Source organism: Poecilia mexicana, unplaced genomic scaffold, assembly GCF_051168715.1.
Source record: "Poecilia mexicana isolate PSO_F unplaced genomic scaffold, ASM5116871v1 scaffold_18, whole genome shotgun sequence".
In the NCBI taxonomy this organism is placed as follows: domain Eukaryota; kingdom Metazoa; phylum Chordata; class Actinopteri; order Cyprinodontiformes; family Poeciliidae; genus Poecilia; species Poecilia mexicana.
Window position 1 is genome coordinate 5,223,079 of NW_028263387.1, and position 25,926 is coordinate 5,249,004.

Consider the following 25,926-nt stretch of genomic DNA (forward strand, 5'->3'; position numbering starts at 1 on the left):
ACTTTAACCCCCTTCTTTTACCACCAACATAGCCTGAAGTGGTCCAACAACATTATGCAGATAACTCTTTGGACTAATCGTTTTGGAGATTCCTTTGAGGTCATCTCATTATGTTGATCATTTAATTAAAAAAAAAAAAATTAAAACATCAATTTCTAGCTAAAACAACCAGAGATTGATCCAGCCTGATCCAAAATAGAATCCTCTGATCTAGATCTTGGTTTTATTGCTGAGAATAGACCATTTTCTTTGTTTTCAGTTTTCTTCATTTTAGCTGAAAACGATAAGTAATAAGCAAAGCAACCTTTCATTTAACAAGGAAAAACCATTTTGTGTTTTGGATCTACAATCCCGCTCCCACAGAAAAATCAGATTGCTGGCTTCACTAAAAATATTTCTTGCTTAGTTTATTGTTGAGTAGGTTGAAAAACTATTTTTTGTTTTTTGGCCCACAAGTACTTTTATACAATGTACAATCTCAACTTTCATTAAAAAAAAAAAAAAAAAAAAAAAAGAAATTATGAAATTCAGAAGTCAAATTTGCTGGAAAAAAACACTCAAATTCTGATTTAGATTATCTTCTCAAAACAAAACATTGAATTTGAATTGGAAAAATTTAAAAGATTTGCCAAAACAAAATCTGAAAATCAAAAATTTTCTCAATAAACTCAGAATATCTGTTAGATTTTTTTTTTTTTTTTTATTTACGGAAATTTCCACCTTTTTCTACCTACAACGGCCGTAAACGCAGCCGTTCTTTGGAGCTGACAATTTTGGGCCACGTGTCAAAAAGTTTGGACATCCCCGCGTTAGAAACCCCCCCACCGGCGGGTCCGTACATGTGAACCCCCCGCTCAACTCCGCCCAACCCCCACTGACTCCACATGAGGACGGACTGAGAGGAGCGGCGGCGGCTCGCTGCAGCTGCAGAACGGCAGATGGCACCGCTGCGCCGTTCCTGCGGACAGCTCTTGGCTCGGAGACGCGTCCACGTTGTTCACACTGTGCTTTCGCTCCACTTCCCCTCTTCAGCGTCCCACCCTCACTCTCTGCCTCTCCAGCTTCCAGTGTGCACCTATCCGTCTCCCACAAGCATCAGCTGCCTCTTCCATCAGTCTCCGCGCTCCTACGGCGCACAGAAATAAACCAGCAAGGCGATGGGAACTCTGCGCCCGGAACGAGCGGTCTCCGCGGCCGCCGCGAGCCTCTGCATCTTCCTGCTGACCGCCGCGGCGGTGTGGACGGCGCTGCCCGGAGCCGTGCAGGGGGACAGCGGGTCTTTTAGCCGGCGCGGCGGTAGCGGGGAGGATCGGACGTTTGACGCGGGCGGCGGCGGTGGCGGGGTGCCGCGCGCCAGGAGAGCCGCGTCCTGGGATAAACGGATGTCCCTGCTCAGCAGCTCGTTTGTGCTGAAAGGAGATGCGACGCACAACCAGGCGATGGTCCACTGGACGGGAGAGAACAGCAGCGTGAGTAACCCGTCCCGTCCCGTCACGAGCCGCTGGCTCCCCACCACCACCCCCCTACTCACATCCCTCTCCGGTTTATCACCTTCCAGCATCCATCAGCCCCCCTCCGCCCAGTCCCCCCTTAAAACAACTTATTGAGACAGGAGGATCAGAAAGGCAGCTGTTTTTGTTTTTTTTTACGCGTCCAGGTGCTCCATCTGCACGCGCGTTAGATGGGCTTTTGTTGTCATGACACCTTATCCTCCGTCCAGGTCACACAGCGCCCGGATTCCTGGCATTTTGTCGGTCAACTCCCACAATGCTTCGTGCTTTAGCCAACTTGTAGAAAACTACTTTGGATTCATTAGTGCCTCTGTGCGTTATTCCGTTCCGTTCCGAGGGAGTCCGGCACTGGTGCGTGCGCGAGCGCGTCTGGAGACGAGCAGCGCGCGCGCTAGCCATGACAGAAATGATAATGAAGCTTTGTTAGACAGGAATGCTGCATTACTTTAGGTAATGATAATAATGGAGGGGTGCCTTTAAAAAGTATTTATTCTTTTTGAACTTGTTTGAAGCTTTATTAATGTGTAACTGGAATATTATGTGATGGAAGAACATTATTATGAAATGGAAAGGATGCATGGCTTTCAGGGTTTTGTGTAAATATTCTGAAAGGTGTGGCATGCTTTTGTAGTTATCTTGTCAGATAAAGGTAGTTTGAGTTTTTAATTTAATTTAATTTTTATTTTTTAATTATTTCATCGTAGCTCTGCTGTCTGGTTGGGTCCTCCAGCAATTTTTCTTCAGTGATTTGCCTCATTCCGTCCATCAGTTCTCACCTACACAAATAGCTTGAGTGACGTTAACCCACTCAAGCTTTTTCACTAAAAAAGAATGTTTTATAGCTTCTATTTATTTCAACCTTGAATTCAGGTCAATTCACAGATGGAATTTTTAAAGTAAAAGCCAGTTTTGAAAAAATAAAATAAAATAAAAATTCTGTCACTGGTAATTTTGAAAAGTGAGGAAACAACCAAATAAAATTGAAATTGCTATTTAAAAAAAAAATCTGATTTTATTTTTAAGCCACGTCCCGCAGTCATAGTTTCACATGCAAGTATCGGCTCATCACTTCCTCCCACAACGAAGGAACTCGGTGGAGCCTGATGAAGTCTCTGCCTCACCTGTCTGCTGTATTTTAGTCTTTATGATGCTCTGTTCTCTATTTGATGGATTCATACTGAGATTGAATCACAGACAGACTCTTGTATACTTTTAGTGATTCCTGAATGCAATTCAGGATGTCCTTCATTTTATTTAAGGGTATCAGATTGAAGGGATTGCTGATTAGAAATGCAGTATTTTACTTGTAAACAAAACACTTGAAAACGACGCATCTTTTTCCTGCTACTTGACAAGCAGACTCTACTCTGTCACAGAAACATTCCAATTAAAATTCAGTGAAGTTTTTACTTGTAAAATGATGAAATAATTGGTGTGAATACTTTTTTTCAGACGGATGGCCTTCAGGAGTCCCAGCAGCATTAAACTGTAGTCGCATGTTGTCTTTCTCTATGTCTACAGTAATATCTGCAGAATATCCTTAGGAATAAAAACTGCAGTGTTGAAATTAAAGGCTTTGGATTCAGTCTGTGGAGAGCGTTGTAAACAAACGCAGCGTCTGTGGATGGATATTGACAGACACCAGGCGGGGGTTTGGGTTGGTGGGATGGGGGGTGTTGGTGTCTGCTGGGGACGTCCCCAGCAGTCAGAGGCGTTTTTTGTCTATAGCTGCTGTTCTGCTGCCAGACGAATCTGGGAGGAGGAGAAATGATCGCTTGCTGGATTGAGACAGATTGTCTGGTGAATAATGTGACGTGTGGACGATGTATTATGGAATGCAAGATGGAGCTTGAATATGTGTTTGTGTTTTGTATTGATTTAAAGCCAGTGGAGAAGGTGAAAGAACACAACAGGAGCTGCAGATTTGGAGAATTAGATGAATGAAACGGAGGAACTGCCTTGAATGCAAATCTGTGTTAAAGGAGTGCTGCTTTGGACTGTTATCTTTTGCATGCTGGAGCTTGTAAACTACCATTTTTTGTGTGTGGAGCTTTTTAACCTGTGATGCGAAGTCTGTAATTATGCAATTTTCCTCTTAACAAATACAAATATTTCAATGTTTCCCATTCAGACTTTTCTGTCATTGCTGCACTTTTCCCCACATCAATCAGGAGTTTTGACCTTTAGCCAATGATGCTATTTCACTCTTAGACTTTTAGTCAACAATTTGTTCATTTTCTTTCCTTTTTTTTAAAGTTCTTAGTACTTAAAACCTTTGTTGTATTTGGAAGCTATAAGTTCTAACTAACTTGAAGGTCAGGAAAAAGACCTAAACTCAGTTCAGTTCTGAGCAAATATGGCCGCCATGGACAAAAAAATCGCAAAAACTTGTTTGACTTTTGACAACTTGATATACAATTACTATTTGTGAATAAGTTCAATTAGCTTTAGAAGTCATAAGATGAAGAGAAATACATTTGTGTTTAACAATGATTGGTTTTTCTTAGACACAAAAACTAGCAAATCCCATTTGGTTTAAGATCTAAAAACTTTTAATTATGTAATTAAAAGTTTTTAATATTTGGAGTTTATGTGATAAACCAATGCAAAGTAATCCATACATTTTAAGTGGACAGAAAAATATACATTGATCTCCTCGTTTTTTTGTTTGTTTTTTTTCTCAGTAAATCTCAAGTGTAGTGTGACGGTGCAGCAGGCATTATGTTTTTATAAGTGAAAATGTTTTAAGGAACAGATTAGAGATGTATTAAAATGACAGCTTGAAACTGAATTCTCCCTTTTTATGATGAAACTAGCATTAACTTGAACTAGCATCCTAGCTATATGCTGAAGGAAACTAGTGTAGAAGCAGTTTAAAACTCTTATGAGCCACTTAATGAGAGCTAAGGTGGCTGTTTTTTCCCGTTTTCATGACAACCATAGATACACATTTTAGAGTGTGTATGTAGGAGGACAATCTCAGGTCCAGAGAAAGAGGGCAGTTCCTGGGAACAGGAAGTGATTCACAGTAGAACCACTGGATTTACCATCAACTTATCAGCTTGCTCAGCAGTGAGTTGGATACACCTAGTGGTTAATCTGCTCCAGTCGGACAGATGTAGATCTAAAAGCAAATACAAAAAGTTTTAAATGAGTCTGTTTAAGTTTGAGCTCAAGTTACAGTTTAAAATAGTCCTGATATTCCCAAGCAGCTCAGTGTTGAAGTCGTAGTACATCTCAGAAATACCTAATGGTAGAGTGATGCTTTGGCATTTAAGACTTCATTCAACTAATAAAGAACTGACATTCTGCTGCTGGACTCCTGTCTGTCTTGTGAGGAACTTCCTCCATTTTTTTTTTCTCCAAACGAGGCGATAAATCCGCAGGGATCCTCCTGCCCAGCGCTCCACTTGCTTCCAGAACTCCGGGCCTGCCTTATACTCAATTAACTGCGTGTGTACACTGAAAGGTCGAAAAGAGTGAGTTCATCTCGGTCTAATAAACACAGAAAAATGGGGCCATTCAATTTCTCTAGGGTTGACATTTATGAGCAGTGTGCAGATGGATGGAAGGTAAAAATGAATCTCCACTTCCTTTCTGGTTTCATTATGTCTGTTTTGAGTCTTTAAGGTTTCTACAGGTAAATCTCCGTTGAAAGGGTCAACAGCCCAGGTGGCTTCCGTTACCGCATCAGTCTAGATAATGTCCGGTCTGACGTGATGGAAGCCACCCTCCACCTCTTAGACTCCAAAGTGCTTTAGCAAGAAGATAAATTGCCCCAACAGTTTGCTAGTAAAAGTGCTTCTGTTGAACCCAGCTTCATGTGAGCTTTCCTGAGTTCTTTTTTTGAAGGGACATTCACTTTTCTTTGGCTAGCTGTGATTGGTCAATTGATGGATGAGGTTGCAGTACAGCTTTTTCTTGGACAGCCTCCACAGAACTGGAGTGTGTGTGTGTGTATGTGTGTGTGTCTGTGTGTGTGTGTGTGTGTGTGTGTGTGTGTGTGTGTGTGTGTGTGTGTGTGTGTGTGTGCGTGTGTGCGTGTGTGTGTGTGTGTGTGATACATTGGAAGGCCCATCTTTTTTTTTTCCAACAAACGCTACGTTATGGGGACCCATTAGTCTTTATGGGACCCAAACACAGGCCCCAGGAGAGTTTTTTTTTTCTTTTTTTTGGGCGTGGGGGTGATTAGGTTTAGGATTTAAGGTATAAATTTAGGTTAGGTTTAGCGTTAGACTTCCATTCATTTCTGTACCCTGACCATAAATTTAACTTTCACATCCCAAAATCCCCATGAATGTAGAAAGGTGTGTGTGTGTGTGTGTGTGTGTGTGTGTGTGTGTGTGTGTGTGCGCAGAGGAAAAAATGAGATTGAATTTTTGTTTTCTGCAACAAAAAGTCAATACACTTTCATTCATATCCTACAGCATCTGCATTTTAACCCTGAAATGCCAAACAAGATTTAGTACAAATGTCAAATGGAAAAATAGGAGGGAAAGAAATCAATGTTACATAGATTTTTATGTAGCTAGTCATATGACAGTAATTCCTCTCCGTACATATGCATGTTAACAATATTGCTTTAGGCTGAATATACATATATCAGTTGCTTGTTCAAATTGGGGTAGCATCGATTATTGCAAAAATTATTCCTTCCATTAGCAATGATGTAGACGCAAATTTAAAGCCAGACGTTTTAAATTTTAAAACCAGGAACTGGTCTTTAACTGACACGGGGACATGCCAAAACTCCACATGTATCTAGCCTAAAACGTTATTTAGCTAATGCCTAAAAACCACATCACACTTTTGGAAACCATTTTTTTTTTCTTTCAACCACTCTCGTACCGCGATGCCAGCATAGTTTCATGTCCACTGGACGGACTATGATAAGGATGAGTTCCAATGAAACCAGACTGCTGCCTCATAGCTCCTTGGCATGTGGACTCGCACAGATGTCACAATATGCTGATGTTGGAATCAGTGGCTATGTAAGGACACCCACGCATGTTGAATAATCCTTCACCATGTTGGTAAGAAGTACACCCCACACTCTGAGACTTTCCAGCAAGTTTCTCCAAAAAGTCTTAAAGATATTCTTTCTTTTTTTTTTGCCTAAATCAAGTTTTTAAAGCTTTTATTGGATCTACACCTTTTTGTGTATGCTCACATCATGTACCTATTTTACCATTATCATTTGTGAAACAGAAATCTGATACTTGATTCATGCCCCAGCATTAGTTTTCAGAAAAAAAAAAAAAATCATTCTAGTGGTAGGGGGTGAGGCTGGCAGATGGCGGTAATACATCTGCTGTCAGCTGAACAAAAACAGCAAAAATCTTTTCCCCTTTAATTTTGTATCATCTTACTTGCATAACAGCTTACATAAAATTCCACAGACTTCCTCAGTTCGGTATGCTGAATGACATATTAAGCTTTCTGGTCTGGTGACATGCATATCACACATAATTTTGGCTTTTAAGAACATAATTGAAACCTTGTTTTTTGCAGATTGGGTGGGACTCTCATGAAGGACAGTTCAAAAAATATGAACCCGAATGAATTTCTGCATTTTCTAGTTTAAAAAAAAAAAAAAAAAAGCCTATTAAAAACTCAAATGATTTAGCGCACCACATTCAGTGAAGAAAAGATGTGGCTTAACGCTTGTTTTTTAAAAGCTTGTTCTCGATTGACGGAGTGTTACTTAAGGCTCTTTCTTCCCCAAACTTCTGACCCTTTTGGTTGAAATCAGCTGAATTTAAAGGCATTTGTCTGTTTTTCTCAAGCTGGCATTTAAAAGAGGGCATTTTGTTCAGGGCTGAAAGTGGTAAACAATCTTCACTAGTTTTTTTCTTTTTAAATTCTGCCCCTGCCAATTATTGGCCTTATAAACATGCAGACTCAGTGTCTGTAATGTTATGTGGTGACTAACAAATCAATTCATCGCATGATAAATTAAAAGTAGTGAAATTCTTTTCTGATATTTTGTGAAGGGCAGTTTTTACAGATTTCATAAACTGTTTAATTTATGGTTTTGTTTGTGTGGTTATTGTTCTTCTTTTCATCCACTTCCAGTGTTGCGGGTTCTTTACAAAGTCGAAGTTTATTGATCTTTAAAACTAGTATTATGCCTTATTCCTTGAACATTGTCTGAAAATGACTGTAGTTTGTTGTAATTTCTGGGACAATTTATCATCCAGTAAAATTTGTTATTGTGATGGACCTAATGACAAAAAATAGTTGAGTCATCAGCATATGTGGGGTTATCCCTAAACTAGAGACAGGACATAGATATTAAAGGAAAGCAGCCTCAGTTCAAATTTATAGTTGATAAATGACACAAAGTTGTCTAATACATTTGGACAAATTTAGCAGCATACCAGACAATCCCGCCTACTTTTCCAGTCAGTACATGATGATTATCTGTAGCTGTGTCTATTGACCATATGAATGTGCAATTTGACATTTGAAATAATTTTTCTTAATTGAAACATGGGAATTTTGAAAAACTAAGAAAAACTTTTTTTAATTAAAAAGTTTGGTGCTAGGATGATTTATTTTGTGTGTATACTGCTCAAAAAAATAAAGGGAACACTCAAATAACACATCCTAGATCTGAATGAATGAAATATTCTCATTGAATACTTTGTTCTGTACAAAGTTGAATGTGCTGACAACAAAATCACACAGAAATCATCAATGGAAAATGGAGGCCTGGATTTGGAGCCACACACAAAATTAAAGTGAAATGTTCCCTTTATTTTTTTGAGCAGTATATATATATATATATATATATATATATATATATATATATATATATATATATATATATATATATATATATATATATATATATATATATATATATATATATATGGTTTGCAGTTGACTTCAAGGGTGGTTTTCCACAGCCCCATCGAGTTTGCAATGAAGGCTCTTAGTCCTATTGATATTGTACATCTCTAAGCACACACACACACACACACACACATATATATATATATATATATATATATATATATATATATATATATATATATATATATATATATATATAATTTTTCCTTTCGTCTGTATTGAAATTGGTTCATTTCACAAAACTTCAATGGAAGCACTTCGGCATGTCATGATCAACAACCAGATGTTGCTACTGGCACAAACCACACAGAAGAAAAGAGGAAGTAGTTGGAGGATGATAGCGCAGCATGTTTAATGACTTATCTTGAGAACAAACTTATTCAAACGTATTCACGCAATTTTGTTTTTCTTACTTAATGGAAACGCCGCAACCCAGAACTGTTTTTTCGACAAGGTTTTGCGCCCATTTTAATGGAAATGCAGCACAAAGATCCATTAATACCAACACTTTACTGTTCAGAGGAATGTTCTCTAATGAAGTCTCAGTGCTGTGATATAGTCAGCAATTTCACTGAAAGTGCTAGAAATGTCTACCAGGAGTAAATTTGTTATCCAGAGTAACATAACGGCTTTTATTTACTGAGAACTTTGGTTCCCAGAGGACTTCCCGCCAAGGGTGAAGCTGTATAACATGACACCAGCTTTCTGACAGAAGAGAGCCTTCACCACTGAAAGGACTCTCTTTATGTCTCCCTCTCTTCTCTGAGTTGTTGGCTAGCCCTGGGGAACCCTGAGCCCAGCTCTTCTTCCATCTATTTCTGTCTTCTCTGTGGCGATGAACAGCATAGCTCTGTGTGTGTGTGTGTGTCTACCTGATGTATGCGTTTGGAAACTGGACTGGGCATATAATAGGGTTTCTCTATTCTACGAGGATCGATTGTTTCGGGGAGAGGCATGTTTAAAAAGCGACACTTCGACCACACCTGTTTAGGAGGAAAAAAATGTGCGCACTCATGTTCTGGTGATCCCTGGTGGGCTGTCTTGCAGTAGCCCGAGTGATTAACGAGCGCCAAAAGGGGCGCTGACAGTCCAAACTCCTGGCCCACCCTCAACACCCATGTGGGAATTGTGAATTATTTCTGCCATTTCCTGGTTTAAGAACTCTCCAGGGTGAATTCTGACTGTTCAAACCCTTATAGGTTTTTTTAAAAAGTAGTGTTGATTTACATTACATCTTCACAGTTTGCTCAGTTCTTAGTTTGAATGAAAAGGTGGTGAAAGTATGTTGTGAGCTTTTATAATTTCATGTATGCACGACAAAGTGCCAAGCTCGGAGCAGATGTTTCTCCCTGGGACGATTGAAAGAGTTGCACTGACTGTTCATCTTGATTGTAAATCACCAATGTGGTGGGACTTCAGAGGATGCTGCTGTGAATGCTCTGAGTTTATGGCTGCTATGAGAAGCATTGAATGGGTGTTGAAATGTCATACTGAGCAGTTGCCACAACTGCTCCAACTGGTGGCTTTTTCTGTATTTTCACAGCAGATTTTTAATTTTTTTACAAGATCTAAGGAAGTTATTGTCCCTCACAACTGCTGGGTAGAGGTTTCCTCTTCTGTTTTAATTACTAGATCCAGAGTAAATGGGATTATGGTCAGTGTCCTTGCAGATTTCCTGTGGTGGTAGGCCAAAGGAAAGGCTCAACAATCACGCGCACTCAGGATTCTGACTCTCGTCCATAGTCTTGTAATGGATCACTTGCAAAATGAGATTCTGGATACAGGTGGATCAAATCAGCTTGGATCAGGATGCTCTCTAAAGCTTTCCCAGGTGAGTCCCACTTGGACACCACAGGGCATGGCCAGAACTTGCTGCTGGGGGTTTGTAACACCTTGGGATCCCCTGGATGAGATCTCAAGAGCCTCCTAGATCTGTTAACTGCATTTTACAAACCTCCATATGAAGGCAGTATATGACAGAATAGAGCCAGACAAAATGGAACTTCAGACTGGACCTATGGTACTGGTCAAAATGGTATGCACATTTTGTCCATACATACATGGACATGGATCTATGTACACTAGTTTCTTTTTGCATGCTATTGACATGCAAGCAAGGGAGACTGGTGTCAACAACTGTGACCATATAATTGTGCAATTTGACATTGCCAAAATAACTCGGTGGAAACGGGGCAGAGGACAGGAAGTTGTAGCATGATGATGGCGCGTTATGTTTTTAATGACTTATCATGTGCTTATTCACATGTGATTTTAACTTTTTCTTATTTAATGCCACCACAGTGGCAAAATAATTTTTTTACACTAGCAGAATATTGACAGTTTTGCACACATTTGTAATGGAAACAGTTACTTTGTGTTTGCTGGGTGTTGGTGTGTTTCCATTATACCATACAACAAATGTGTCCATTTTTAAATTGTTAACATTCATTAGCATTAAAAAAATCTCTTTTAGAAGAGGACATGTACCATTGAAGACTGGAATAGACTTCTGCCCCTCCCACCACCCTGAATAGGATTAAGGACACACAAAGTCAAATGAAGTACTACAATGAATACTTTTGATTTTGAATTAAAATCTCAGTTTGGGAGCAAATCTAAATGTTTACCTTTTCTATGGCATTAACATTGATCTTTGTTTTAGCTTAGAGACACAAAGAAGATGCCTCTTTTAAGCCTCATCCTCTGCCTCTTGCAACCATCCCCACACTCCACCCTCAGGTATCAACATTTCATTGTAGCCAATCAGGTCCAAGGATTACCTCCCTGTGGGGTACATCTGATGTAAACATGACTTTGGTTGAATTTAAATCGAGTATTTAAAAGGAAGCGTAATGTTTTATAATGGGATGCATGCCTTCCTTTTGCATGCTAAATCTTGGCTCACGCAGGTGTGTATATATACACACACGCGCACATACACGCGGATGAGCCAGCATGCTCTTTTGTCACATCTGCCGTCACACAAACCATCTTGACTTAATGTGAAAGGTATTCAGTCACACTTCATGTTCTAAACAGACAGTTTATTTGGTTGCTGGTTGTTCCTTTGAGGAAAATCGTTTTAACGTGTAAAAAAAAAACAACCCTCCATACATTTTCTTTTTATATTATTTTATATTTTTGTATGACCTCATTCATACTACATACATTTGGTTCTTCCTTGTCTTTTTCTCAGCGTTGTCTCTGAATGACAAGTAAAGCTCAGGCACTACAGGCTTGCCAGTCGACATTGCCGTCAGGATACATCTTGTCAGTGTGTCTCTCCAACGTTGCTGACTGGCTCCTGGCTTCCTGTCATGGATGACTGATACCCGTCCTGCATGAGAGCCTGAGAAATATATTGCTGTGGGGCTTATATGGTTTCAATAAAAAGGCTCTCCAGGTTAAAATAATACTTTTAAATCTTTCATAAAGGCAGTGTCAGTGGATTTAACTGTTCATTTTAGCTAAATTCTTTATAGTAAAATCAATTTTTTTTTTATTTAGAATTTTTTATCTTTTTGGCATGGGATTTTTTTTTTTTTTTTTCAAATGTATTGTGGAGAAATTGTAGCAACAATCAAATTTGGTCCTATTAGAAACAAAGGCTGGTGGTTAAATTTTAGCTACAACTGGCTCAAGATTAGCTGAGGTAACCAATGCTAGCTACATTGGTTTGATTTGGTGTAATGACGCATCCAGCTGAGACGAGAGGCTATTATGAGAGTTTAGAGTTGTAGCGAAACTAAAAATACCATTTTGTTTCTTTGACAAATTTAAACAATTTACAAGAAAACGATTGTATTTGTAAAATTCAAATCCGTAGAATATTCACACCTCGGCTTGAACGGTTCTCATATTGTGGTTGCTCTCCAACACTGTTGGTCAAGAATGGTCCCAGTCCTAACTTAGTCCTAGAATCAGGACTAAGTTATTCCAGTGATTCTTGAGAATAGGGACAAAATGGGTTTTAATTTTCCCATATTTTTTTTTTATTATTTCTCAACCTTATGTATGCAAATATGACAAATAATGTTTAGAAAACATGAAGATGCTAAGGTACAGGCTCCCAGTTGCGAATTCTTTTTAAAAAAATTACATTTTTAATCGACCTGACCCAGAACTTTGTCATCACCATCTGACAAAAATAAATCTAAAATGATTTTTAAAATACCCCATTAGTGATATTTTTACTCAATTTACAGACAAATGCTTCTCAAGAAATAAAATAAATATTATTTAAAACAAAAAACAAGAAAAAGTCCATCTGATGGAGTTGACAGTGCATGACGGAGTTGACACAGAACTGAAGGTGGTGACAAACTAGTGAGTAAAATGAAAAACTTGGTACATGTGAAGTAATGCAATTCATGTAAAATACATTAAAATGAATTAGTTGCACAATTAAGTGAGATTTGACAACAATTTCACTGAAAGAGTCAGAAAAACTCTGACGGAGTTGACATCTGACGGAGTTGACGAAATGCCAAACTACCTCAATTTATATGATGTTATTCTGAAGGAGGCCATATTGTAGCTAGTCAGGTCCATGAAATCTTTACATTATACCAAAATTAAGCTTTTATTTCTCAAAATTTCATCAAAGTTTTGTAAATTGTCAGTTATGGAGTTGACACATCATGGTTGTGACAAACAACTTAGGAATAAAACAGAAGAAAAAACTAAAGAATAACTTAAGCTAACCAGAGCTAACTAGCCCTCCTAGCAAAGGAAGAGAAAGGAAGTGGTCATGGGGTCCTCAGAAGTTCTGGTGCCCCCCAATAATGCCTGATTTTTTTACATTCTTTTCATTTCTGACGGTGTTGACAAAAACTAAGGACAAATTTCAACGGACTTGGAAAATATCTAAAAATTATTTTTAATTCAATTTATCGATACTTTTATAATTATTTATATGACTACTTATACTTAATTGTCATAATATATAATTTTAGTATTTCTTTAATTGTTTTAAACTATAAGAATGTGTTGAGTTCTGCTCCTGGACAAGGGCTTTTACAGGCATCATCCACCGACTACAATGTTTAAAATAAAAAAATATTCAGCAAAAAAAAAGAAAAATATACATTGTTGTGCTCACATGACCCAGGTTAGTTTAGTTAGATATTTGAAAAAAATATATTTTGTGTATATTTTATTCAAATTTCATGCTTTATCCATAGGACCTGTTTTGTCCCTATTCTCAAGAATCACTGATTCCTAACTCTGTCTTGGAAATGGTGCTAAAATGATTAAATAACTTGGATTTCCTGCTTTTATATTTAATATTACTAGTGTCTTTGAATGAACTTCGTTCATTTACATAATTTCCTTCAAGCTTTTATGTACCCAGTTCTATAGAGCTAGAGGTTGCCTGTATTGCCCCCTGTTGCTATTATTGGAACAATAGGAAAGCTGATCCTACAGAACTCTGGAGAGAATGTTGAAATGTGGTCCATTAGGATTTGTTCAGCATTTCACTTTCATCGCGACACATCAGCCTTTCTTTCAGTTGTAAATCTCCTTTTATTGTATTCTCCAAAGGTGCCTTACATACAAGTTGAACATTTCGTGAGAAAATGATACAGCGATCAAAAGTTATTTGCGTGTCCTTTGTGGATGTGGATCCATGCATTCTTTTTAAGCTTGGGGAATATATTTCCACCTGCGTCGGCTGCTCAAACCGTTATCTGCGATTAGTTTGGAATCTTTTGTCTTGTATTTTAAATAATACAAAAACCCGGCTGTGGAGGCTTGGATTTTGCAGATTTTAGGATGTAAAGAGTGGAAATTACTCCTCAGCTGTACTGTTTTGCCTGGAGAAACGTCAAGAATCTGTCTGGGGTTGGAAAGTGAGGATGGACTCGGCAGCCTTCTGATTGAGAGGGGCTCTCTGTGGACTCAAAGCGGGTGTTTCTACAGAGCAAACACTGATTAGCTACGTCCAGCAGCAGAAATCTTTCAGGGACTTACTGAAATCACCTGCAGTGACTGCTTTAAAGAGTTGAACAGCTAAAAAGCCAGTCAAGGGTACAATTTCTTTGACCCAAGCCTAGCTTAACTAATTTTTTTTTAATGTTTTTTGGGAAAGTCTCAATAACCAAAATTGCTTTTGTTTTTAATGTAATTGCAAGGTAGCAACATTTACCCCTCTCTACTTATAATCATCTCTAATAATTGCTACAGTTGGCTATTAAAGGGGCAGTATCATGTTTTCCTGGTACATAGTGGCATTTTATACTATAATCAAGTAACTATTACTTTCAGTTGTTGTAAAAAATGCTATATATGTTAAATATGACTTAAAAGAAAAGTTACTTCTTGATTTAACGCCTTTGAAACTGGACCTCTGTCTGTAAAGTCTAACAGTTCTAATGAAATAACATGGTCTATAGTTCAAAGTTGATTTTACACAATCCCTTTAAGACAGTGTGATTTGTATTGATGCTCTTATTTTGAAATGCAACCGGATGTACTCTACCAAGGGAGGTGAAGTTATGGATATGTCGCTAATGTCAGCTAACGCAATCTGGCTGCCGTTATATCAAACAAAGTTGTCAATAAGTCATCTGATTCTCTGAGTTACAACAGCAAACTCGTGAAACTAAAGTAATAAAGGAAAGCCGGACGTCAGACAAGTAAGCTCGCAATATTTGAGAATTAAATCTGATGTTGATGACGTCTGATCCGGCGTGGTCCTTGAGGAACGCCGACTCGCCTCTTTTCCTCCTGAGCAGCAGTTTCCACAAAAGTTTAAAGGAGCAGCTCGGTCCAAAACTTTCTCCTCTGGAGTTGGTGAAGGATACTCTGTGATGACCGTTGTAGCACCATGTCTCGGCGGTGTTGACGCTCGCACCGCTTTAATCGCTCCACAGAGAGACCATGACATCTTTGCACATTAAGCAGGAACGACGCTGAGGACAAATGGTTTTTCTCCTAGTCTGGAGTCTCCAGAACAGTCCTGGGCTGCTTTTAGCTAATTCTCACTCAATCCATCTCTGAAGTGAATAGAGTTAATTAGCAGTAAGTTAATTTGATTTGGAACAGTCTTTCTTCCCTCCTCACAGTTAATAGGAAGCAGCATTCATCAACTGTCCTTTGCTGAAGGTATTGACTTCAAAGAGAAACCCTAGATTTTTTTTTTAATGACACAAGGATGTGCTTTCATTCTACTTCCAGCTCTACATTTTAGGATCTTTTTGAAAGGCTATAAAGAGCATTTCATTACTTTATTTAACAGGGTGGACAAGAAGTATTATTTGTCAGAATAGTGAAAAAAAGTGTCTTCCTGGCTGGGTTTATAATTTTGCCAGATACCCAAAGTTTATCATGCAGCCTGAGCCTTTAGCTCAACTTCTTGTCTGCACTTCAAAGGCGTCTTTTTTGTTTGACTGGGAACGATGTGTTCACTTTCCTTGCCAACCACACCTGCGTGCTAGCACTAAAGGGTCCAGAAGCAGTAAAACATGAATTACCATGTGTTGAAAGACACGGAGCCAGCCAGTTCTAGTTCTCTTTTTATCTTGAAAAAGCAAAAAAAAAAAAAAAAAAAGAAAAGAAAAAGTGGGCTGAATGTATGTGACTCATGTCGACGGCAATTAGCGCGCCGGTGTATCCGGGGAGGTGTGGCGTTGGAGGCGATCGGGTGTGGGAGGAAAGAGGAGAAAAGACAGAAGAACACAACTCCACGTTGAGTTATTTATTTATATAAATATTTTTTGAAACTCTGTGTGTTCCTCTGCTGGGTTTTCAACAAACGCGCTTGTCAGGAACGGCGGTTGTTTTACATGAAAAACACGAGGCCGTGTGGTGCGATCAGAGGCTGGCAACGGTTTAACACACTCCACTTCCCAGGCTGTTGCTTTCCCTCTCTCGCGCTCCCTCTCCGCCTCGCCGTGTGTCCCTCGCCCACTTTACGCCGTGTACTTTTTTTTTTTCCCCTTTTTTGCTTGACTGATGTGTTCCCGTGAGTGAGAATAAAGAAGCAAAGAAGCGACAAATTCAATTACTCTTTGGAGTGCCGCTCGCGAGAGAACGAGTGAAGTCAGGTGAGTTTAGGCTCGGGTGTAAAAGGAAAGCACTAAAAAGGCATGGCACTCTGACAGAAGGAAATGTAGGCTTCAATACAGACTGGACTGCTGATAGTGTGGGGTTTAATAAGCAGGGTAAAGGTTCAGATGTGAATTGACAGTTAAAAGTGTTCCTTCATGTTCTTCTCTAAAAGAAATGCTTTCTTTTTCACCTTAGATCAAATACTAATAGATACATAGAAATTACAACATTTTAAGAAAACACTCCATTTTAAAGAGTTCCACACAGTAGAGCGCTTTACCTCTGTTAATTTCCTCTTTGACTTGTGCAATGAGGCGACGAACGCTTACCCTCCTTCAGCCAAGCGACTGGCGAAATTTCTGCGTGCAAAATTTCGTTGACGTATCCTCATGTCTGATTGGACGCATCACCCCTATGGATGCCATTCACTGTGCCCACCGCAAGGCCAACATGAGGGTGTCATCAGAATATTACCAGCGAGTGACTAAGTTGTCCAATAAAATAGATGGAGAACCGTCCTCGCACCCTAGGCGTTTATACCCCAAGGCCCGGCATGAATGATGGAGTGATGGCCACCTCCCCCATAAACATAATTTATAATGGATTTTCCACATCAGTCTGTCTGTTTGATGCTATTAGAAAAGTACTGCAAAGTTACTGAAAAATTATCAAGACGAGAAGATTTAATTTATTATAAACTTTAAGCCAAAATGATATTTATTGGTGGAATTGCTAACCTTGCATTGCATGAACCCAGCTCGGTCTTTTTCTTCTTTTGAACTTTCAAGTTGACACTAATGTCAATGTCAGTGTTGATGTATTTTCTTTTAGTTCTATGTTGTTTTTTTTTTCCATTTTAGATTAAAACATGAGAAAGTTTTGGACCAAAACCAAACATTTGTCGAAAAATCCTTTAGGATTGTATTTTGGTGGCGCAAGCAGAGTTGAGTACCAAATTCTTTTTCATGTTCATTGTTATAGTTTTTCTTGAAAAAGTTAATTAAATTATTGGCACACAAAGCTTCATATTTTGCTATTACCTGTTGGTAATTCATAAAGACCAACCTGGATAAGGTTATTGAGAAAAATGCATCCAGTTTGTGATTTACTATCTTAGTGTCTCAAAGGCAGATAAACTTAGTTTGACCCATCTTTTTTTTCCTTACTAATAATAAAAAAAATAAAACAAGTTTCAAGTGACAGTCCATGTACGCAGACGGAAAATATAAAAGCACAAAACTTTATCTGGCCAAACTGTACCAACAAAATCTTTCAAACCATAATTTGTGCCTCAGTAGTCCAATATTGATCGACATTATCAGTATAATGACATTTAAAGGCAGAAAACATTTAAAGTGGATTTATGAGCGGGATTCAGTCGGTATACCCTGTACTTGCTGGGGTGACTGTCTCTTGGCCAGCTGGATAATTCTGCTACAGGAATGAGAGAATGGAGCTCAAGGGATCTCTGCTTATACCCCACAGTCAGGCAATTCAATATGGGTGCCAGAAAATAGCTAGATGGGATTAACTGAAGTATAGGACATGGTGCGCCAGTATATTCTCTCTAAAATAATCAAACTACCTGAAAGTCACCTTTACAGTTGGAGAAACTTAGAGACTGCAGGATATTTGGACTTTAAGATAAAATTAGGATTTGTAAAATGCATCTGTGACTCATTATACACATTATTTTCTCAAGTGAACTAACACCCAAGGGAAAGACCCCTAAAAATATCCCCCCAAAAATCAGCTGATGTTTTAGATTCAGGTCTTTATTCACCTCCCAGTGGTCAACCAATTTTACAGCAAATCGCAATAAAAACAACATGCCAATGATTATTTAGCTAAAAGGTGTGGCACTAGATTCACCTGCTTCAACCAGTGGGCATTAAAAACACAACTTGTCGATCAAATGCATAAAAGCGCTGTTATAACTAAAAATGTGAACAATAATTAATAACGCTGTAATCTCTTAGGGAGCTTTGAAGAGCAGAAGCTCAATGCAAACACTGCTTTACACTGGAAATCTACGGGGAAAGTCAGAGTTCACTGAGAAAACAGGTTTGGTGTCCAGGACAGCTGTGTGCATACAGGCTGAAGTAAACGTTGTTGGTATTACCTTTTCATTAGCATGTCTAATGGTTTGTATGTGCTGTAAAAATATTTACCTTTTGTGTTTTGAATGCTTAAAATGGAAAGAAGTGTATCACCGGCATTCATTGCTAATTGTATGCGATGCCAACAGGACGTTGGGCTGGTTTTTACCAGGTTAGGACTTTCTCCACTCAGATGCGTTTCAATTTTCAGCTCTGTGCTGTGATTTTTTTTTTTTTTTCCAAGACAAAAACAACAACAACTCATCTCAGGCGGACTGTAGCAACGTTTTTCAAACTGCAGTGTCTTTAGTAGCAGAGCGGGTTCTTTTCAGAATGAGAAAATGATATTTACTCCCTGGTCGCTGTGGCTAAGTCAGTTGGTTTGCTTTTTCTTTTGGTCAGGAGGAACAGAGGAAGTGTCTGAGGGAGCGTCAGACACTTCAGGATAACGTGAGTAAACACAGGCAGTGCATCACGTAGGTAATGAGATTCTCCACTCTGTTTAAATCCAGCGCCCCTCAGCACCACAAGAGAACAAACAAACCCCCCTTTTCATGAAGTCGTCTTTCTGGGAGGAAACTGACCAACGTTCACTTGTACATAGACGCACTTCAGCACTCTCCCTCTCCTCTCTGTGAATCTGGGCACCCTGTTTGTATGCAAATACATTATTTGGAAGAACCCCCTGCCCATACGCCGCGCGCACACAGGCAGAATCCCGAAGAGACTCGCCGCTGCTGCGGTGGAGTAAACAACACTCCAGCAGGGCAACAGAAGCAGGGAGAGGGAAGCTTGTTTGCCCTTTTTTGTCAGTCTGTGTGTATTCAGTAACAGGCCCAACTTGTTCCTTCCTTTTCTCTTCTGGTAATCCCTTTCTCATTATCATCCTTTCTTTTCGTTTGCCTCGGAAAAACGGCTTAGTGCCAAAAAGCTGCGCCAAAACACAAGCTGATTTCCGGAGTGTAGCATCTCTTCTTTTTTGGGTTTGGGAGAGATTTGTAAAGCTGCTGTTCAGCGGATATCCGTGTTTCTCTGTGGGATTATTTGCAGGTCATTGTTGGACATGACTCTTGGTCGCAATGCCAAGACACACATCACTCAATTAAATTGAGAAAAGGAAAAGGATAGACTATTTTCCCATCCAATGCAAGAAATTAAGATCAAATACTCCTGCACTTAAACTACAAAATTTTCACCAACATTTAAAATATTACCTGTTTTACCACAAACAAAAAAAAAAAGTTCAGTATGACTTGTACAATACCCGACTTTCTCAATACCCAAGTATGTTCTTGGAAGTACGTACTTGGCAAGCATAGTTTAAAGTATGTTCTTATCAAGGAGGCAAGAAGGATGGATCTTCCATTGGAACAGACCGGACATGATGTCGCCGCTCACCTAAGATCTTTCTTAAGTAAAACTTCTCCTGTTTTACTTAAGAATGTCATTATTTTCTCATTTATTAGATATAATGAGCATTTTCTCTCCTGATGTTCAATTGGGGACCAAAATTGCAACATTTGTTACACTTTCAGCTGGAGCAATTTACTTTAACCCTGCACTTTTCCAAAAGATCCAAACCCTTTGAAAAACTTGTTCCCACCCTCACCTGTGGGGGCGCTGAAATAGGAACCACTGAAGGAAACGACACAGAAACCTGAAGACACTGAGCGCAACTTCGTCTGTACAAAATATAAACAAAGATGGAGTGGTGTCAATTTTTAGCAGTTTTCTCCTTGGTGAGAAACCACGAGTCACTTCTTCCTCCAGTGCAAGACTTGTGCATTTTTTGGGGCGGTTTTGACCCATAATGCCGTGCGCTATTGTTCGCTTCCTGCTTTTTCCATGTGAGGAAACTCAACTTTGGCTGTCACTGGACATCATGCACAGCTATAATCCCAAACATGTCCCCTCAGTGGTTTTAGCAAAGGTTCCAGAAGACGCTAAATCAGTCATCATGGTTGACCAGTGAGTCATGTTGCAGATGGCCATAACGGCAGAAAGGCATTTTATGTCTCCTTTGGAGAAACCACCTGTAATACTAGCTGTACTGAGCTGTTTTTTTTTTTTTTTTTTGATCTGGGTGTTGAATCATTTTAAGGTTTTCCCGTAAAATCTCTCTTTCTTTGGTTATAAAAGACTGACTTTGATGCTTATGCAGACTGCCTTCAATACAAGCCAAGCCATAGATATTTGAAAATGGTTTCTTTTCAAGCAAAAGCTGACAAAGCTTATTGTAAATGACACCATGAACAAGAGATTTAGTCTCTCTGGGACACGTTGTTGTTTCTGTCCCCGCAAAACGGCTCACTTTCAGGAACATCAGAGCAGCTCTGGTGGGCAGTGAATAACAAGTATTCTCTATCAAAACATGAAACTGCATCTCTCTTCAGTGTCTGTCTGGATCTGGGAGGTTCCTTTTTTTTTCTTTCTTTTTTTTGTCTTGCTGTGTGCCTGTCCCTGTAAGTCCCATTCCAGTAGTCCACAGAAAGAAGACATTCTTCTCTGCAGTGTTACAGCCTTGTTAAACCCATTCCCCTCTGTTAAACCTCGCCTTTCTCTTGGCCCCCTTTTTTCCCGGCGCCTCCGTTTCTCCGGCCAAGTGAAAGGCAGTCAGTCCGATGCCATTCACAAGCAAAGGAACACAATGCCTGATTGGTGTCAATTAGCTAAAAGCTTCAGAGAGCGCTTTTGATTGAATACGTTTGCATACATTATCTCTTCCTTAGTCCGCCCACTTATTCGGGTGATTGATTGGCACATGGATGAAATAAAAATGAGCATTTTCCCTTCCCTTTCTTTCCCTCATAAACCTTTTTACTGGAGCTGGAGTCCGATACGGCGGCCAGTTGCCAGGAAGCTGCTTTTATTTCCTAGTCAGGAACTCTTCCCCGTTTTTTTTTTTTTGACACACCAGGGCGAGAAGCTTGTGTGCGCCGCCAGAATAAAGAGTGTCACAGCTTCGGTTACTGTCTCTTTCCACGTCTGTCGCAATCAAAGCCATGACCTCGTTCTCATTAGCGACACTTCCGTTGCCGAGCGCCAACGCAAGCGGCTCGTGAACTGGTCTTGAATGGATGTTTTAAGGCTTTTTTTTTTCTGCCTCTGGAAAAACAAGCACTTCCACAAAACGGAGGCCCGTGTGTAAACATGGAAATTTATGCGACGAGGTTCGTCAGCGAGATTCCTTCAAGGTCTCTTAACTTAATTAAGCTGAGCAGTGGTCTCACAAAGTTGGAGAAGTGGTAGACCTTGGAGAAGCTCAGCAGCGCGGAACGTTTTAAATGCCAGTTTTTCCCTTTTTTAATGAAGAAGTTGTAGTTTGACGGTGACGGTGTCGTTGTCTAGTCAAAGGTTTGGCAACAAGCATCTTGTTAGCCAGTTAAATCCGTTGGATGTTCTCTCCAGTTAAGCCATTTTTATTATCTAACGAGCTCTCTTGTGTCGGAACGCTCAAATCAAAGCCACTCCCTTACAAACAGGCTGGTTAATGATCCTGATCCGGCATCAGAACCGCGCCGTTGTCCTTGTTGTTCAATCATTCTCTTTATGCCTAGCGCCTACATTAGGCCTGAAATCGTGTTGCAATATGCATGTTTCTAGCCTTAGGAGGAAGACAGGATGAGAAAGAGAATCATCATACCTGCTGCAGGGTAAAGAGAAGATAAAACAACCAAATGAAGGAGGATGAAAAGGTTCTTTTTTCTTTCTATCCGCTCTTTTCCTCCCAAAGAGCGGATTATCTCTTGGAAGCTATCTCTGCCTTCGAGGCCCATTTCTACCTTCAGCAAGTTTTCTTTAGGGGTAATTCGCTTATATTCCCCGCTGGCCTCACCTGATTTTATACGTTGCCACACACACACAAAAAAATCCCCGCCCGCAGCTGAGATTCGTCTTGAAGGGGACCCTCGTCTGAACTCCCACCGTGCTCCTCACCCGTGACCCCCGCCAGAACTCCCAGCCGTTAAACACAGCATTATTATTATCGGGGCCCGCGCCGCTGGGAGAGGGAGAGGGAAAAATGTAGAGAGGGAAAATGAGTGAAGTACCTTGGGGAGTGGTGGAGGACCTGATTATGTGGGAGAAGCTTACTGTGTGAAATGCTGATTGGCTTCAATTAGCCTGCTGGCACCTGCGGAACATGTGTTTCCCAGCGGGGGGTTTGGGGAGGGAGGAGTCCACTTCCAACACCGCCATGGCGAGTCCTTAGCTGTCTGGCAGAGGATAAATGGGAACGGGCTTTAGTACGGAAAGAGGGATCAAAGCCAAGTTTAAATCTGTCTTAATAGAGGGGAAGAAAGGAGGTGTCATGATGCTGAAACTTTGATGGCTACCAAGAAATACTAATATACTCTCTACTTGAAAACATTTTGATAATCTTTTTTTTTTTGAAAGCAGAAAGATTCTATCAAACTGAGAACAGAAAATTATAACCTGTAACGGTATCACAATATTATTATGGTCTTAATTAATGTAAAACCAAGCTACTATATCCTTGCGGTTCTGCTGTAGGACTGATTTAACTTTATTATTTATTCAATCAGTCATCAAATAATTAAAATAACGTGTGGAAACACTAGTTGATACCATCTAGATCCAACACTAGAGCTTCAATTCTTTCCTGAGTCTTATTCTAATCAAAGTGTATGCTTATTTATTTTTAGCATTAAGTTATGCATTGTCACACATATGGGAATTGTTTTTTACTGATATTTAAAAATAGACCTCTAATTCCTGGTTTTCCAAATACGTCAGCTATAGTATTCATAAATGGCTCCATGTACAAGCCAGGTGTTATTAGCATAGTCGCTAATTGCAGTATTTGTAGAGTTGTACTTTAGACGTAAATGATTAGCAGTTTAGCTAACTTTCTTCTTTGTTACGTTATTCACACACCCATGGACTTGCCTAGCAACGCATCTCAACAGAGAATGTTAATTTATGCCAAGTGACATGTTTAATACTTCAGGAGCTTTACGAACCTTTAACTGTGTCAATCTTAAAAATCCTTGGCTAAGTCTGTCGTACTAGTCAACTTTTCATCCATGTCTGCGTCGTAGCTTTAGGGAAACATTGACGCCCTTTGTCTTTTCCCGACGAAACACTGTTGTCTATTCTTGATCTCTAATCTTCCAGCTCAAGCTCACAGCACAGACTGCCAGTCATCATAATTTAGGTGAGGTTCTAGACGGGAGAGGCGAGGGCTGGTGTCTGCCTCAACTTTTGCACCAACTTGGGAAGACCTGCATCTAACAAAATTGCATCAGTTCTATCGAAATATTGATTGTTTTGACGTCTGCAAGAAGTGGGAGGTAGGTCGGAGACTTCTCTGCAGTCGGACGGAAACCTGAATAGGGCAGACAAACGGTTGACGAAATCCAGAGAAATAAAAAAACCCGGGCGAAGTTAATAACATTTACATGCAGATGAATTTCTCTCGAGCCCAAACGAAGGCTATGACAAATAAGCGAGCGGCGTGTTGCTCTGCTGGAAATACTCAAACATTTAACTACTTTTTCTTTCTTTCTTTTTTTTTTCCCCCCTATCACTGCCTCCCCTCGCGCTCCCCTATTTTTATTCAGCTCCGGCCCATTGTAAAAGACGTCTTCCGCTTGCTTTTTCAATTTGAGACACAACTCGCCGGGTGAGATAGAGCCTCCATGTCTGGGTACAAATCATCCCAGTGTGTCGGAGAAATTGAATTTCCCATGAATACGTGATTGGCTGGGATGTGCCCCTCGGCATGCGTGGCGGCTAATCCTCCGCGGTGCCGTTGTGCGAGAGAGAGAGGGAGAGCAGGAAGCCGGTGCGGGGGCCGTGACAGCTGCACAGACACACACACACACACACACACACGAATACACGCGCACACACAGTGGGAGGACACACCTATGTGATGACATGCTCCTGAGGAACAAAATCCCAAAGTGTCACAATCACACACTCGCAGCGGGTCGCCGGCAGCTGCCTGTTTGTGTGTGACTTCAGAGCATGCTGAGCGCACATGTCGCCGCGATTACAACCCGCTGGGTGTGTGCAGACGCAAGGGCGTGTGTCGGCTGGCCCCCTTATGCTGCTGCTGCCCTCTCCTCACAGTCGCATTTACAGACCACTTGTTGGGCCCCTGCAGTGCGCCTCAGCGCAACTCTAGTATCATGCCTGTCATCGAGCCCCGTGGTAAGAGCCTCTTGAATTCAGGCCCTCCTGTCATTTACACAAAGAACACCATCTACTCCCCTTGTAGTGCATGCTGTACCGCATCAGGCAGAGATAATTTTCTCATGTATTTCAGGAACCTGCAACGGCAGAATATCCGGGCAAACTAAAGCAAATGTGGGACAATGGCTCCAACATATACAGTAGGGTTATAATAGTTTTGGGTTTTTTCATTATGGATTAGTTTCATTGAATTAGATGTTTTTTTTTGTGTGTATTTCAGTTTTTTAATTGGTGTGTTTGCTAGTTTTTTATTAGTATTGTGTAGTTTTTTCATGCTTTGGTTTATATAAGGTCAAGATATTGTATGGTGATTATGTATAGATCGATTGGGTCATAAACACTCAACAGAAGACGCCATTTTCAAACGATGGATTCAATTATTGATGAACAACCAACTGACTCTGGTGTTTTCTCCCAACTTTTTATGTTGCCATTTTGTGGATCAGCATAAGTGTGGCCGGGAGGAGTAAAACGTGCCGTAATTTGCCAAAACCTGATGTAAACTGCTTGTGTGGGGAAAAAGCTAAATTTCACTTTAGTTTGAAAAACTAATGAATTGATTCATATATGTGAAAACGAAGGAAGTTTGTTTTAGTTGGCTTTAAAAACGCACCATATAGTTCTAGTTATACTTTTCCCCATTAATTACTGTTTATTTCATTTAACAAAAATGCTCTTTCAATTTTTAGTTGCTATTAGTTAACTATAGTAGGCCTGATACACAATTACTTTTGATTGGATGCGCCTACAGAGACCATGATCTTTTTGAAAGAGATTCACCTTCCAATGACGGAGGCCCATCTCATTATTCTTGGGTTTCATTGGGATGCTGAAGACATGAAAATATTTGTAACATTTAGTAAACAAAAAATGTGGATTGACACTTTAATACACATTGTGGTCATTTCCAATGTGAAACTGCTACATTGATTTACACCACTGTTCCATGTTTTCTCCCTTTGCGGGTTGATTGTGGTTTGCTGGACTTCCAAAGCCTTAGACATGTCTCTGTAACTCTCGTCTCCTTATCCGGTCAGGGAAATTCTCTTGTTCTGGGCATAATGGACATTGAGGTATTTCAGCCTACTTCCTGCTGTCAGACAGGTTCTGTTTGAAGTGCTTTCTTTATTCTACAGATCAGGTAGTTACCAGGCCTGGGTGTGGGAAGCTTCTTTTGAATTTTTATA

General features: G+C 39.9%; 1 protein-coding gene across 1 annotated transcript in view; it reads left to right on the plus strand.

The window, feature by feature from the left end:
* Window positions 1–512: 512 nt before the first annotated feature.
* LOC148153881 (VPS10 domain-containing receptor SorCS2-like) overlaps window positions 513–25,926 on the plus strand; it is a 149,803-nt gene continuing 124,389 nt past the window's right edge. Inside the window, exon 1 of the mRNA XM_088015981.1 lies at window positions 513–1,469. Within this exon, the coding sequence (XP_087872107.1) occupies window positions 1,158–1,469 (312 nt within the window). The 5' untranslated portion in view covers window positions 513–1,157. The remainder of the gene's footprint in view (window positions 1,470–25,926) is intronic.